Source organism: Phyllostomus hastatus, unplaced genomic scaffold, assembly GCF_019186645.2.
Source record: "Phyllostomus hastatus isolate PE091 unplaced genomic scaffold, TTU_PhHast_1.1 phas_scaffold_55, whole genome shotgun sequence".
NCBI lineage: Eukaryota > Metazoa > Chordata > Mammalia > Chiroptera > Phyllostomidae > Phyllostomus > Phyllostomus hastatus.
The window spans coordinates 4,440,432-4,455,272 of NW_025334035.1; the positions used below are offsets into that span (position 1 = coordinate 4,440,432).

At 44.1% G+C, this 14,841-nt stretch overlaps 1 protein-coding gene across 6 annotated transcripts; it reads right to left on the reverse strand.

Moving 5' to 3' along the window:
* Positions 1–2,255: 2,255 nt before the first annotated feature.
* Positions 2,256–7,512, reverse strand: AURKB (aurora kinase B). Of its 6 annotated transcripts, none has more exons than XM_045824309.1 (9): positions 7,423–7,512; positions 7,037–7,085; positions 5,594–5,696; positions 5,446–5,485; positions 5,012–5,203; positions 4,576–4,714; positions 4,316–4,464; positions 3,567–3,741; positions 2,256–3,403 (listed from the first exon to the last, which is right to left on the reverse strand). In XM_045824309.1, exons 2-9 carry the CDS (start codon positions 7,082–7,084, stop codon positions 3,230–3,232), a joined length of 1,020 nt encoding a protein of 339 aa, XP_045680265.1. In that variant the 5' UTR covers position 7,085; positions 7,423–7,512; the 3' UTR covers positions 2,256–3,229. The 6 variants fall into 6 exon arrangements, with proteins under 6 accessions (XP_045680265.1, XP_045680267.1, XP_045680266.1 ...); XM_045824311.1 differs by having other exon boundaries at positions 7,446–7,485; XM_045824310.1 differs by having other exon boundaries at positions 7,391–7,462.
* Between the last annotated feature and the right edge of the window lie 7,329 nt (positions 7,513–14,841).

The window sequence follows — 14,841 nt, forward strand, 5'->3', positions numbered from 1 at the left end:
ACAACATTAAACTGAAAGACTTCAGTATAGAAAAGCCACTCTAAACTTTTTGTTGAAAGACAAATTGCAGAAAGGAAAACAATATTGGCAAAGTATATGACAAATTAATATCCCTTGCCTTTACAAGTAAATTAGTAAAAGACACATATAATAGAAAAATGTCCAAGGACATCAGGGTTGGTTAATTTAGCAGCTCAACAAAATCACTGAGGATGCATTCTAGACAGAAGGAAGAGCAAGTGCAAAGGCCCTGGGGTGGAAACAAATTCGACATGCCCAAGGAACTTTGGTGACTTGGGAAGTGGAAAAGCCAACACACCCGAGTAGGGTACAGAAAAGCAGATACTCTCCATTAGAGCTGGTAGGAGTGTGAGCTGCCCCACCACCTTGGAGAACAATTGGACAAAGTCTATTGAACATTTCCAAGGTGTACCTTACCACCCAGCAGCACTGTCCTTCTCCAGATCTTCCCCAGAGAAGTCTTCACATAGGAGCACAAGAGGGCATGCAAAAGACATGGTCATAGTACAACACACCGAAGATAGTCCATATGTCCATCAACAGAATGGCTTTTTTAAAAACCTAGGAATGTTCATATTAAGGATTACAGTGCAGCAGTTTTACAGAACACGTCTATCCAGACTGTCATAGAGAGCCTTCTAAGGCATCATAAGGGCAAAAAGGAAGTGCGAAAACAACACATACAGGCCAATGCTATTTACATTAAAGAAATCTCCACATGCTATAAAAAAATGCTGTTTTCTAGGAGTATATAGATAGGAATGTAAATACAAAGGAAGAGGACTAGAAGATGTTGTCAAACTGGTGTTAGTTTAATTGGGAAAGGGGAGTTTCACCTTATATTATTTATGCATGAATTGACTCATTTGTGTAAATTAAAACAAAAAATTTTTAGAGATAATAGAGGGCTCAAACCCAAGTCCTGGGGAAGTGAAGCCTGGGGCCTGCAGAGGATTAGGACTCCCACTCGCAGGGTGCTCCTGCGGCAGGCGTGGTGGTGAGGGTGAAGGAAAATGGGGCAGCGGAGAGCTCATGTGTTTGGAATTTCAAAAACACCTTTGAAATACTCCTGGATCAGAGAACAAATCACAATGGTAACTAGAGAATACTGAGACCCAAAAAATACGAAATACTGTACTTAGTATCAGGCTTGTATGATGCAATGCAATGACACTGATGGATATCAATAGCTTTAAGTGCTCTTACTGAAGAACTTGGAGGTGGATTGGTGACCTATATGCAGGGACTGAGCAAATAAGACAACTTCAGGGACAGTCAAAAGTTGCATATGAAGGAAAATACTAGAATGCCACATGAGTCAGCTTGGCTAGCATCTCACAATAATACAAACACTGGGCATTGATCCTCTAGATTAGAAAGATCCATGAGCATAGAGGATTTTTTTTATTCATTGCTTTACCTCCAGACACTAGAATGGAGCCTGGAATGTCAAAGGCACTCAATAACTATTGTCAAATGAGTAAATCTAACCAAACATATGATATAACTACACCAGAAGGATGCAGAGACAGGAAGTGTACAGAGATATAGTGGCAGAGGGGGGTAAAAGAGTTAATCCTTAAATTTTATAGCAGTTAATCAATAGGTAATACTTAAAATTGAGACTTTGTGAAATAGCAACAGAAGCATGTAATTTGGAAATAGATGGTAAATACTAAAAGCAAAGTAAAACATATTAGCAAAAAGACTTGGAATTAGATATCCCGGGGAAAAAAATGGGCAGACTGTCCTTTCCCCTCTTCTTTGGTCTTACAGCATCATTCATTTGTGTTCATCTATGGGCCCCCAAAGATATGTCTATGTCCTACAAACATATGAATGTGCAGTTTTTTGGGCAAAGTGTCTTTGCAAATGTAACTAAGGATCTTGAGATCATCCTGGGCTCTGGGTGGGTCATAAACCAAATTAGTGTCCTTGACACAGAGAAGAGACAGAGACAGAAGGGGGGAAGGCCATGTGAAGAGGAAAGCAGAGATTGGAGTTATACAGCCACAGCCAGCCTGAAGCCACCTGAAGCTGGAAAAGGCAAAGATTTTCCCTAGAGCCGTCAAAGGGAGTGTGGTACTGTGGACACCTTGACTTTGGACCTGCTGGAGTAAATTTCTGTTGTTTTATATCACCAAGCTTGTGGTGCTTTATTACTGAGGCTCTAGGAATCCAATACAGCATGAAAAACTGAGGTAAAATAAAAATACAAACATTTATTGATGTATTTCACCACAATGATTAAAAGAGAAAATAATCAATACAGAAGAAGCATTTGATGAAAACTTAACACCTACTGATACAAAAAACCCAAACCCTTAGCAAAGTAAAAAAGAGAACAGGCCTACTTTAACCTGATAAAGGATTTTTTTAGGCATTATTTAATAACAGAAAAAAACTGTAATTCTTGTTCCATCTCTATGATATATATATACACATACAATAAATGTGTGTGTTATGAAAAGGCAGGATTATACCATTCTAGCACAGTATTAAATATGGAATTTTAAAACTGGGCTCCCCTTACTAGTTGTGTGACTTTCAGTAGATCATGTGTCTCAGTTGCTTTACCTGCAAAACGAGGGTAAACCTACCACAAACAATCTATCTAACAGTGAAACCTGAGTCAGAAACAAGACATCATCTGTACTGCTTCTCTTCGCTCCTACATCAGATCCTGGCCAAAGCAATAAAACAAACAGAACAAGACAACTTCTAGGGAATAGCACTGTTCAGTTGCTCCTAGGTTGGCAGGGCCTGAACCAGGAGAAACACTAGAGGTCAGACAGTTGATAGTGAGAAGTAAAAGATCAGGCTTAGCAGAGAGGAGCTGAGGTCCCCAGCAGGCCCAGACCCTGGGAATCAGAGCAGGGGAAAGAAAAGACAGTGGGGGCAGATGGCTGGCAGCTGACCAGGTGGGTATCAGAGCCAAGGGCAGGTGCTACCAGGGGCACCAATGCAGTAGTGTCCCTGGCGTCCAGAGCAGGCAACTCCCCAGCGCCCCCCCACCAGGGGACAGCTTCCTCCCCAGCAAAGTCTCCACCTATAAACATCTATACTCATCACTATAAAACTTTTCCGCCTTTATTAAATAAAAAGGAGGTAGAAGACAGATAGGGGAACAGGCCAGAGACCCCTTCTTCCAACTACACATATACAGACATACAAATACAAACATAACTGACTAAATGACAGGGACGATTCAGGGGACAGACTGAAGGGCTGAGGGTGGCAGCACCCTCCGAGAGTGGGCCCGGACCCAAGGGTGGGCTGAAACCTGAGCCAGGGGCAGTCGGTCTGAGGGGTTATGTTTGAGCAGCTTGGAGATGAGGTCCTGGGCTCCCACAGGCACAGAAGGGGGGAACTTCAGGTCTACCTGCAGAAGTAGAAAAAAGAAGAAAGGACTCATTAGTTTCACCCGGCTGCTTTTTCCCTGACTGCCCATTCTATCTGGAGACTTACGTGGTCCCCACAACTACATTCTTTGCACTCCCAGCCCCACAAAGCCCCAGCCAGGCAGTTGGGGTCAGCCCTCCCACCTTGACGATGCGCCGGTACGTTTCATTGTGCGAAGCACTCTCAAAGGGGGGGTTTCCCACCAGCAGTTCGTAGCAGAGTACGCCGATGCACCACAGGTCCACCTTCTCATTGTGCATGCGCCCCTCAATCATCTCTGGCGGCAGGTAGTCCAGGGTGCCGCACATTGTCTTCCTCCTGGATGGGGTGGGGAGTGAGCAGGGATGCCGGAGACAAATGGCCAGTCCTTTTCCGGCTGCCTGACAACAGGGAGCTGAGCCCCACGGATGCAGCAGGGGAGTGTTCCAGCCTGGCTCTGACAGGGTTTTGGGGTAGCAGTGAGGTGAAGCTATAAACCAAAGCCCCAGAGGTGGGCTTACGCACTGCCTCAGTATTTCCACAGAGGGATGTGTCTTAGAATAATCAGATAAGAGGGCGATGTTCACCCTAGAATTAAAGAAAAAATTGGAGACATTCTGAATGTCCATCAGGCATGTCCTGCTTAAATAAATCGCATTTCATCTCTCCTATACAATACTAAAAAGCCATTAAAAATGATGTAGGAGTATTCTCAACATGGCCAGATGGTCCCGATGTATTGAATAAAAAATCTGGGCAACAAAATGGTGAGTCTCCTACTTTTGTGAAGATATTTTTGTGTCTGTATCTACATGAGGACAAACCCAAATGTTTCTGCGTAACAAGATCTGGAGTGGTTTTATTCTGAACGCCCCAGCCTCATACCCATGGCTGGCCTCCTAGCACACCATACCTCAGGGAGGGGGCGTGTACAGACCAGCCAAAGTCAGCAATCTTCAGCTCTCCCTGGAGCCCCAAGAGCAGATTCTCCGGCTTTATGTCTCTGTGAATCACCTTCTTTGTGTGGCAGTACATCAACGCGTCTGCCAGTTCCTCCATGATCTGGGAAGGCCAACGACAGGCGGTTAGACAAGGGTGGACCTCTGCCTGCAAGCAGCATCCCCCCAGTCTCAGGCCCGCTGCGGGCATCCCAGGTGCCCACCCCTTCCCAACCGTGGCAGTTCGTTGCTCGTCAAAACTGCGGCTCTTCTGCAGCTCTTTATAGAGCTCCCCTCGGGGGGCATACTCCAGAATCAAGTAGATCCTTCGACGGTCATAGAAATAGTTGTAGAGACGCAAGATGTTGGGATGCCTGAGAGGAGAAACACAGGAAGCCTCAGGCCACATCCTGGCATGAGAAATGGGAAAGATGACAGGTTCATATGGGGCAAACTGGGGTCAGATGTGGACCAGGCTGGGGACACCAGGGCTGGAAGTGATAAGGGGGAACTGGAGACAGCTCTCTGGATTCAAGGCTCTGGCTGGAAATGAGAGCTCAAGGGTTCTAGGTAGCCACAGCTGCAGAGAAAACAGTCTGGGTGTGATGGGGTTTAAAGAGGAGGGGCAGGTAGGGAGCAGAGGGACTTTGGCTCAGAGGGCATGACCGTACTGCAGATGGGCCTGGATTTCGATCTCTCTGCGAAGCTGGTGCTCCACACCCTCCTTCTCTATCTGAGACTTGAAGAGGACCTTGAGTGCCACGATGAAATGGCTTGTCTTCTCCCGAGCCAAGTACACATTTCCAAACTTGCCTTTGCCCAGAGGACGCCCGATCTCAAAGTCGTCAATTGTGAAGGTCCGCCTAATTAGAGAGTGGGGGGAAGGCAGCTGAGCATGGGTTTGTGGGTCACCTGAGGTGTTGGCCTTTTCTCTGCACCTGAGCCCATCCCTAACTCAATCCCATTTCTCTTCCAGAGCAGTGAAGATAGACCAGCCTTTCTTGCCTGCATCCCTAACCCTCCTGCCCTTAGCTTCTACCACCCTCATTTCCTACCTGTTCACTGTCCCACCCCTCTCTTGCCACCCCATGGCTTGGGCACTTACATTGAGTTGGGTGTCCCACAGCTGTCCTGGCCAGCAGCAGCTACAAAAAGCACAGGTAAGTTAAGGCTGTTCTTTGACATTTCCATCCCTGCACCCTCCCCAGACTCTAGTCCCCTCAGGTCAATCCTCTTCCCCTTGTCCCAGCTACCTGTGGGCTGGGCATTGGAGCGGCTCACGAGGACAAGTGAAGATGGGGTGGTAAGCTCCTTCCGGAGGACTCTTTGTGACAAGGTGTTCAGGCCAGATTGAGCCTGAGAAGGAAGGAGCACAGGGTGCTCTGAGGATGTGTTTGTCCCAGTGACCAGGTTGGAATGTGCTGCAAGCAGCATTTCAGTACTTGCTATAAAGCCACCCACCCACCCAATACCAGTTCACAGAGGAACACCGAGACCACAATATTGCTACTCAGACCAAGAATCTGCTCAGAACCCCATATCAGTGGGTACCAATAAATAAGCTAAGTCAGCTTAAGATAAGGAGCAAAAACTTGCCCCAACACTTAACACTTCATCTCTTTGGCCCTGGCCCACACCACATTCTCAAGCATGAAGCTATCTAACCTCTATAGTCCTGTCCATAACTCTGTCTGATTCACCCAGCTCTCCACCCCAGGAGGCAGCAGAGGGCTGGGGTAATGAACATCCACAGTTCAAGGAGTTTTAGCACAGACATTCTCACAGTTCCCCCCAAATCTCAGTCTATTAAGGCTTAGATAAGGTCCTTGAGGCCTTGAATGTTCAGCAAATACCAGCATCTACCCCTTTGCAACAGGCTTTAGGGACACTGAGGGATACTCTGATGGCCTTGGACCACTTCTCATTTTCAAATTCTGGTTAATATACAAAACTTTCTTTTGCGAGTGACCAAAGTAGAAGTGACAATGGTTTCTCCTTCAGCCTCCACTCTTGCCAGCCTCATTCAGTGTTTCTTGAGGGAGGGAGCTGGTGGACAAGGGAGATGGACCCTCCAGGATACCCAAGTCCTAAGAATGGAGCAAAGCCTGTGTGGCTCCTTCCTTCTTCTTTACCCAAGAGAGGAAGAAAGCCTCAGTGCCCCTTAGAACCTATTCCCCGTGATATTAGTATAGAATTTACAAATAAGCAAGTTGAACAAAATAGAGTCAAGAATTAGACCCACATATATGTGGGAATTGAATATAATAATAAAGGTGGCATTTCAAATCAGAGGATGAACTCTTCAATGAAAGGTGTTGGGGCACCTTCTATTTAGATCCTTATCTCACAGGAGTCATTAAAATAAATTCCAAATTATTAAATCTATCTTTTTCAGGATTTCAGGACAAGGGATGGGAATCTTGGCTTGAGAGCCCAACCCTGCCTGCTCGGTCTCAATTATCATTTGTAGATAACAAGTAGGTTCGGCCCTGCAGAGGTCCTCACAGGCTGGTCAGATTCAAGTTGGCAACACTTGACAGGATGTGGCTGCAAATAACCAGACCAAGTTCTGCCAGCAAACTCATGGAGAATAACGGAGAAGAAAGTGCTTAGAATATCGCCCTCTGAAGGACCTCAAATCTCCAAGCCGGAACTCACCGTGCAGGTTGGGGGAGGGTAAGTGGAAAAGCCCTTACCATCTGCCGGCTGTAGGGCCAGGGGTAGGCGTTCTCCTTTTGAGTCATCCTTAGAAAGAAAGGGGGAGGAGAGCTGAGCAAAGAAGGGAAATAGAGCCGTGAGAAGCAGGAAAAAGAGGGAGCGAGAAAGAGAAGGGCCGGACCGATCTAGCTAAAAGCGATTGGCTGGGGCTGGTGAAACTAAGTATGTCAAAGCGTTGACCGCATCAGGGCTCAGCCGGGCGCTGGCCCTGACACTCCAGCCCTGCTACACGCCCCACCATTTTCCAGGACACTCTATCTACCCTGGAGCACTCAGCAGCCGGACAGTGTGCGAGAGGGCCCGCCCATCAGACCCCCAACCTGCCTGATCACCTGCCCTCTCCCGGAGCGAAAGGCCAGCTCACCCGAGACCCGTAGCACAGCCTACCGCCTGGGCGCTGGCAAACGACCGAATGGTCCGGGCGGCGCCCCTGCCGTGGTCCTTTCAAATCTCCCGCCCTGACCTTATTGGCCGAGCGCGCGTCCATGCTCAATTCTCATTGGCTGGATGTCCCATGACGTTACCCACGGGGGCCCAATGGAAGAGGAGAAATGAGAGTTGCATCCGGGGAGGGTTCTGGGTTAGGAAGGTGTCCTTTGCTCCCCAACCAATATTTTCATATTCTTTTTAAAAAATATATCTTTAATATAGCTGGTATGTATCCTTGTGTAAGTATGAACTAGAGTCTAACTTTGTTTTCTGCCAGGTGGAGAGCCAGTTATGCCAGCACCGTTTGTTAAGCAAACTGCACCGTTCCCAGTGGAATTCAAATGCTACCCTTGATATATGAAGTCATGGTAGATACATAATTTATTTCCGACCTCTTCATTTTGTTATATTATTTGTTCGTTTGCTTGTGCGTTTATTCTTGTCATTACTATTCTGTTTTTTAAAGTCTTCGCTCACATTCCTAATAGGAATTTCTGCAGCAGACCATCAGCAGACCTTTCTCTGCACATCTCCTGAGGAAGGCCATCTTGTTTGGACCCGCTCTCACTTTTCCCCTTCCTGCCACGCTCCTTTCTTCTCTGCTCTTTTCAACGTCGAATTTCATTATTGGGTTAAATAAATACATTTGGGTACCATCTATGAAATAGCTAGTGGATATTTGTAAGTAGTGTTTCCTGTCCACCCTTCCTCTTTCTTCAGATAATAACACCCTAAGTTGTCTGTCTCCCCATTCTGTATTGTTTCTGTTGCTGCCAACTCGAAACACCTAACCTGATGAAGACCTTTTGCTATAGACATTGTGGTTATCTAGCCAGCGTCCATTCTCTGAGTGATTCCCACTTGCTGAAAGTATCTAGAGTTTTGGGTGAAGGAAGTTGACCCTATCCCAGGTCCAGGAGTGGATCCTGTTTGATTTACACCAGTCAAAAGGATGATCCTTTTCATCCAGGATCATGGTCATTGATTCAGGGATAAGCATGTGACCTAAGGGGGCCACTTAATGGGAATTTTAAATGCTCCAGAATGCTGGGCAGAAAGTCTTTTTCTCCTGGAAAAAGACAAGGAACCACACAGTAGCATTGTGGCCCACTGCTGCTACTCCTACAGGAAGCAGCCTGAGAATGATGCAAAATGCTGACAGTCAATCATTTTGACCTACAAAAAATACAAATTTCATATAACTCAAGCAAATATAAATAAAATAATTCCTTATGGATTTCTAGATCAGTTCATAATGTTTTCGGCTACAAGTGACAGAAAACTCAGTTAACAATGGCATATACAATAGAGTATTTTACATAACAAGAAATCAAAAAGTAGATAGTGTGTTCAGGAAATGAATAATGTTAGAGATCTGGATCACCTCTCTGTGACTCTCTTAACATTTCTCATATGATTGCAAGGCAGCTGCCAACTGTCTCTGTCCCTTTTTTATCAGGAAAAGCTGAAGCCTTGCTAGAAGTACCCAATAGATTTCTCTTTGGCTAAAATTGTGTCACATAGCTACTGCAAGGAGGCTGGTAAAGTGAATATCTCTTCCAGCCACAACAGTTAAAGCAAGGGGGTGCGGTGGCAGAAATAGGTGTGTGCCACAGTCGCCTACAGTTTCACTCTGGGGAGCCCATGATTAATTTAAAAAGCCATAAATCTGTGCATGATGATGTATCTATAGGTATTTGAGGATCATGGCCACCCTGCTGCCATTTGTGAAAAATCATTTTGCTTTTGGAGGTTTTCACTGAAGGTAAAACCAATCCCACTTCCCCAGATCAGGGAGCCCATTTCAATTGCAGCACCTTTATCAACATACTTGGCATAGTGAGTCTAGCCAATGAAAAGCTTTATAAAAATTCTATCACTTGTAGTATACTTTTTAAAAAAGATTTTATTTATTTATTTTCAGAGAGGGAAGGGAGGGAGAAAGAGAGAGAGAAACATCAATGTGTGGTTGCTGGGGGTCATGACCTGCAACCCAGGCATATACCCTGACTGGGAATCGAACCCACAACACTTTGGTTCGAAGCCCCTGCTCAATCCACTGAGCTATGCCAGCCAGGGCTACGTGCGATATACTTTAATTCTCAGGACCTAATGAAGGGAGACTTTTCTGGAACCTATAGAATGTGTCTGGTAGATCCAATATGGTACCTCTGTCCCCTGGAGTCTTTAAATTATTGCTTGCATATTGTGTCAGAAGATATTTGGCCTTTCAGGAATATTCAGTGGGCCAGGAAGAAACCTGGATTTGCATTATTCATAAAACAACCCAAAACTATTTTATCAGCTAGGCAGCTATCAGCTGCCTGTTTCAGTTAGTGAACAAAATCTGTTATTTACCCCCATGCTTCTCGAACAATCTGTGTGGAAGAACCAGTCTTGATTATTTTCAATCCATCACAGGTGATACTTTTAAAAATATGATAAAAATGAATTCTTTGAAAAATACAATCTAAAAAACAAAAATTTCAAGCTCACTTTTTTGGTTATAATGAACATATATAACAGTACTCTGACAAGTGTCACTTGAGTCTTTAAATGTTGACTCCCAAATTCTATGCTCATCCTGTACCTGAAAGAAACAGTTCATCATGCAGCAGCAATCTATGGACCGCAGTCTGAATTCTGCCAGTCTATACCCATAGTAATAGATGCAGCCCCATCCGAAACTGTGCTGTGATCCCCTTGGTCAGGCACACTCAAAATCCACACTTCTGCAGGTATTCCCCAGGTTTATAATGATGTAAATTAGCAATTTCCACTGAGTAACCCTTTTTTTTTTTCCAGGTGCTTTAATTTTCACCTCCCTATTCTTGTTAGGTATGAATTCTGGCCAAGTAACAATGAGCAGTGTTGGTCTGACACAATGAGAGGGCAGATTGTCACTGTTCTGCCAGGGCTAAATTGTCACATGCTGGGAAGGGTCAGAACTGTGTTGTGTTCCGAACACCAGGGCAGGATGTCTGGGATATACAATGCGAGGCACAGATGTCAGTCCCTTTTATTCCTGATAATGGAATATCCTAAAAAGAAATTCCAAGACATAAATTTTCATCATCAGCCAATAAACCCCTTTCAGGAGTGAGTAGCAGATTCAGAAGGTTTGGGAAAGGGCTTGTTGGGAGAATCTGGCCAATACCTCCAACATTTCTCCACTAAGTTGTTCTCCTTAAGGTAAACCCGAGGCAACACTGCAGAGCTAAGTAGGCCAGGCAAGACGTGGCTGCCCTCCTCCATCCAGACTCTCCTGATGAGTCCCAAGTCAAACATCGTGATATTTCTTCCTATGTTTTGGGTTTTAGGGTTGTAGCTTCAGATTGGGTGGGAAATCTTTTTGTTTTTATTTTGTTTCCTATTTTTCTTTGTGTTTACCCGACCCATGACCTACAGTTTGGCCATTGGTATTATCTTGTCTCCTTGCTCCTATTTGAAATTCAGGTTCTTATAATGGCATTGTGGGACTCCTGCCCGACTGTGATATTGAAGGTATCTCAAATAAAGTCCCTGAGGAGAGGGCAGATTGGTTCTGTTTCTTGTCTTGAAGCCACATCCTAGTCCTCCTGCCTTTTTGGGCCTGTGGCTTCAGGCAGGGAGCTGGCAGCTTTTGCAGCCCCCTTTTCTTACACAGGGATATGGTTGCAGCCCTGGCTCCAGCTCCCTGTCCTTAATCAGTCCCTGTTTCCCTGTCGGACTTTAACTGGGCTGCTGCTGTCCACTTGCAGGCCTGGGGCTCTGCATATCCGTGCCATCAGCTCCATTCAAGACCTGGAATTTGTGGCACTGAGTTGTTTTCTTCTAAGCCTGGTTATGGCCTTTTATTTCACTATTTTAAATATTTTTTTCTCTTAGTACTCTGTATTTGAGGCAAAAGGGGCCAAGATGGGAATTTAGTGTGCTGTCTTTACAAAAAAAAAACAACCCTTTTTTGAATACCAGGTTAGAAAACATGCTAAGATGGTATGTTTAGGCAAGGCATGAGTAAAACAACTGAAGCTTAGCTTCAGTGTTGGGAATATAACAGGGAGTAGTGGCGAGTGTGGCACAGTACATGCCAGAATGGCGAAGGGGCTGCTAGGCATTAATTGATTGTTACCACGTGAAAGTGTAGCCTAATTATGGACAGATCTTTCCATTTCTAAAGAGAATCTAGAGATTTGGACTTACATGTGAAATTTACTGAGTTGTAAATGCTGGCAAATAAGTCACCAAATAAGTCTGTGGGCTGGGTTTGGTGTGTAGACCAGCAATATTCAATGCCTAATACACCCAGAACTCTTTTGGACCATAAACCAAACTTTACAATCAACCTTCCCTCCCCAGGGCCCCTGACTTTATGTAGTCACTCATCAGATGAGCTTTAAGGGAACAGCATACAGCAGGATGGAGCAGCAAGACCACAGGCTTGGGTGTTACAGGGTGGCCTCTAGCCCTGTCACTTGAAATCTGTGTTGCTCAGCAAAATGCTCAATTCTTCTGCATGTCAGCTCTAAAGTGGGCATGATTCATACTGCCTTGCAGGTTTCTTTCATCATTACATGAAGGTCACTAAAGCACTCAGCAGTATCTAGCACACAGTAAGCTCAATGTTAATTATTATTATGACTAATAAGTCAATTGACCCCAAGTGGATGAGAAAAGGACCTTCTTTGTGAACCAATGTCAACGAATCACTGTAGAAGGAAAGATAGAATTAGGAACTTACTGTTTTGTATCTCCTTATAAAATAATTTGGGCAAGATGCTCTATTTTGGACGGGCAGCAAGGGGGCACAGGACTGCCCGTCCACTTCCTGCCTCATACGCCTTCCTCATACGCCTCTTTAGGTCTCCAGAAATCCTGGGCTGTTGCCTTGCTAAATCATCCGTAGTTCTCAATTTCAGCACAAAACTTCTGCAAAAATGGATAAGTGATCGCCTGTCCCCATCTTGGCACACATCACACAGTGACCACTCAGAGTGGCAGAAGGTGGGGACTGGGCCAGGGAGCGGAGCAGAGGGGAGGGCGAGGCCCAGATTCCAGCCTAGGCAGGTGGGTGTCAGCTAGTGCAGGCGACCCCAATTCTGCGCCAGCAGTTGAAGCCTATTACGTTAAAAAAGGCACTCTTAGTTAAGGAAAGAGATGTCAAGGAAGAAATTTCCCTCTGAGAAAGGCAAGGTCTGTGGACTGGATTTTTTTGTTTTTGTTTTTCCAGGATACTGGAAGGAGCTAAAATGCATGTGGGTCTGGGCTTCTAGTGACTGCTGACAAGTCTTGATAAGGTAGCATTGGTATTTAATACCCTTTTGTTCTATTTCAAGTTGGATGCAAAGAACAGCAGAAGTGATTAAAACATAAAAAGGAATTTTGGACAGACATTGTGACTATAAGAAGGTGATAAAAGAAACAATAATTAATTTAAAAAGAAAAAAAGAAAGATTGCTTTTGCTTGAAAAAGCAACACAGCCTTGGACAGTGATACATTTAGTGGTACAGTTATGGAGAGCCTTTAACCCTGGAACTGGAGTTTCAGGAATTTACGTCAGTTCAGAAGAGGCAAAGAAATAAGAATGTACAAAGATGCTCATGGTAACATATTAAATAATAAGAAAAAATGTGCAGATAACCAGAATGTCTACCTTTAGAAGATTGTTTAATACAGTAATCCCCCTTACCCACCAGGGGTGGTTCCAAAACTATGCCCCAGTGATACCTGAAACTGTGAGTAGTACCAAATCCTACACAGTAGGAAATAATGACAGGAAAAAGACTTGTACATGTCCAACACAGACACAATCCTGCAAACATTGTAGACCTCATTACATAGTACATGTCAGCAAAAATGTAGCTTTCCCCCCACTAAATATTTTTTATTTGCAGTTGTCTTTTTAAAGCACATAATTTTATATATTTTTTCTTTTAAATATATTTTATTGATTATGCTATTACATATATTTTTCCAATTTTTCCCCTTTGCCCGCCTCCATCTAGTGCCCCCATTCCATCCACAAATCACCCTCCCCTTAGTTCATGTCCATGGGTCATGCATATAAGTTTTCTGGCTACTCTATTATCTATACTGTTCTTAACATCCTCCTTTCTATTCTGTACCTACCAAAGTGTGCTTCTTAATCCCTGCACCTTTCCCACCATTTTCCCCGCTTCCCCTTCCCAACTGATAACCCTCCAAATGATCTCCATATCTGTGATTCTGTTCCTGTTCTGCTTGTTTGCTTAGTTTGTTATTTGGATTCAATTTATTGATAGTTGTGAACTTATAGCCATTTTAATGTGCATTATTTTGATCTTCTTTTTTCTTATATAATTCCCTTTAGCATTTCGTATAACAATGGCTTGGTGGTGATGAATTCCTTTAGCTTTACCTTGTCTGGGAAGCACTTTATCTGCCCTTCCATTCTAAATGATAGCTTTGTTGGACAGGGTAATCTTGGATGTAGATACTTGCTTTTCATCACTTTGAATACTTGCCAGTCCCTTCTTGCCTGAAAAGTTTCTTTTGAGAAATCAGCTGACAATCTTATGGGAACTCCTTTGTAGGTAACTCTCTCCTTTTGTCTTGCTGCTTTTAAGATTCTCTCTTTATCTTTAACCTTTGGCACTTTAATTATGATGTGTCTTGGTGTGGTCTTCTTTGGATCCATCTTGTTTGGGACTTTCTGTGCTTCCTAGAATTGTATGTCTATTTCCTTCACCAGATTGGGGAAGTTTTCTTTCATTGTTATTTAAAATAAGTTTTCAATTTCTTGCTCTTCTACTTCTCCTTCTGGCACCCTTATGATTCAGATGTTGGTACATTTAAAGATGTCCCAAAGGTTCCTAAGCCTATCCTAATTTTTTTTTTAATTCTTTTTCCTTCCTGCTGTTCTGATTGAATGCTTTTCCCTTCCTTGTGTTCCAAATAGTTGATTTGATTCTCAGCTTCATCCCCTCCACTGTTGGTTCCCTGTAGATTTTTCTTTATTTCACTTAATGCAGCTTTAATTTCTGCCTGGGTCTTTTTTATGCTGTTGAAGTCCCCAATGAGTTCCTGGAACATCCTGATAACCAGCGTTTTGAACCCTGCATCTAATAGGTTGCTTATCTCCATTTCATTTAGTTCTTTTTCTGGAGTTTTGTTCTGTACTCCTTTTATTTGGGCCATATTTCTTTGTCTCTTCATTTTGGCAGCCTCCCTGTATTTGTTTCTGTGTATCAGGTAGAGTGGCTTTGACTCCCTGGCTTAATAGTGTGGCGTGTTATAGAAAAGTGCACCTGTTAAGTTGTATGGGGCAGAGTGTTAGGTAATTGCCAGGGCAGGGCAATTTGTGTTACTGCTTTGTTTCTCTGTGTTGGGGAGGGC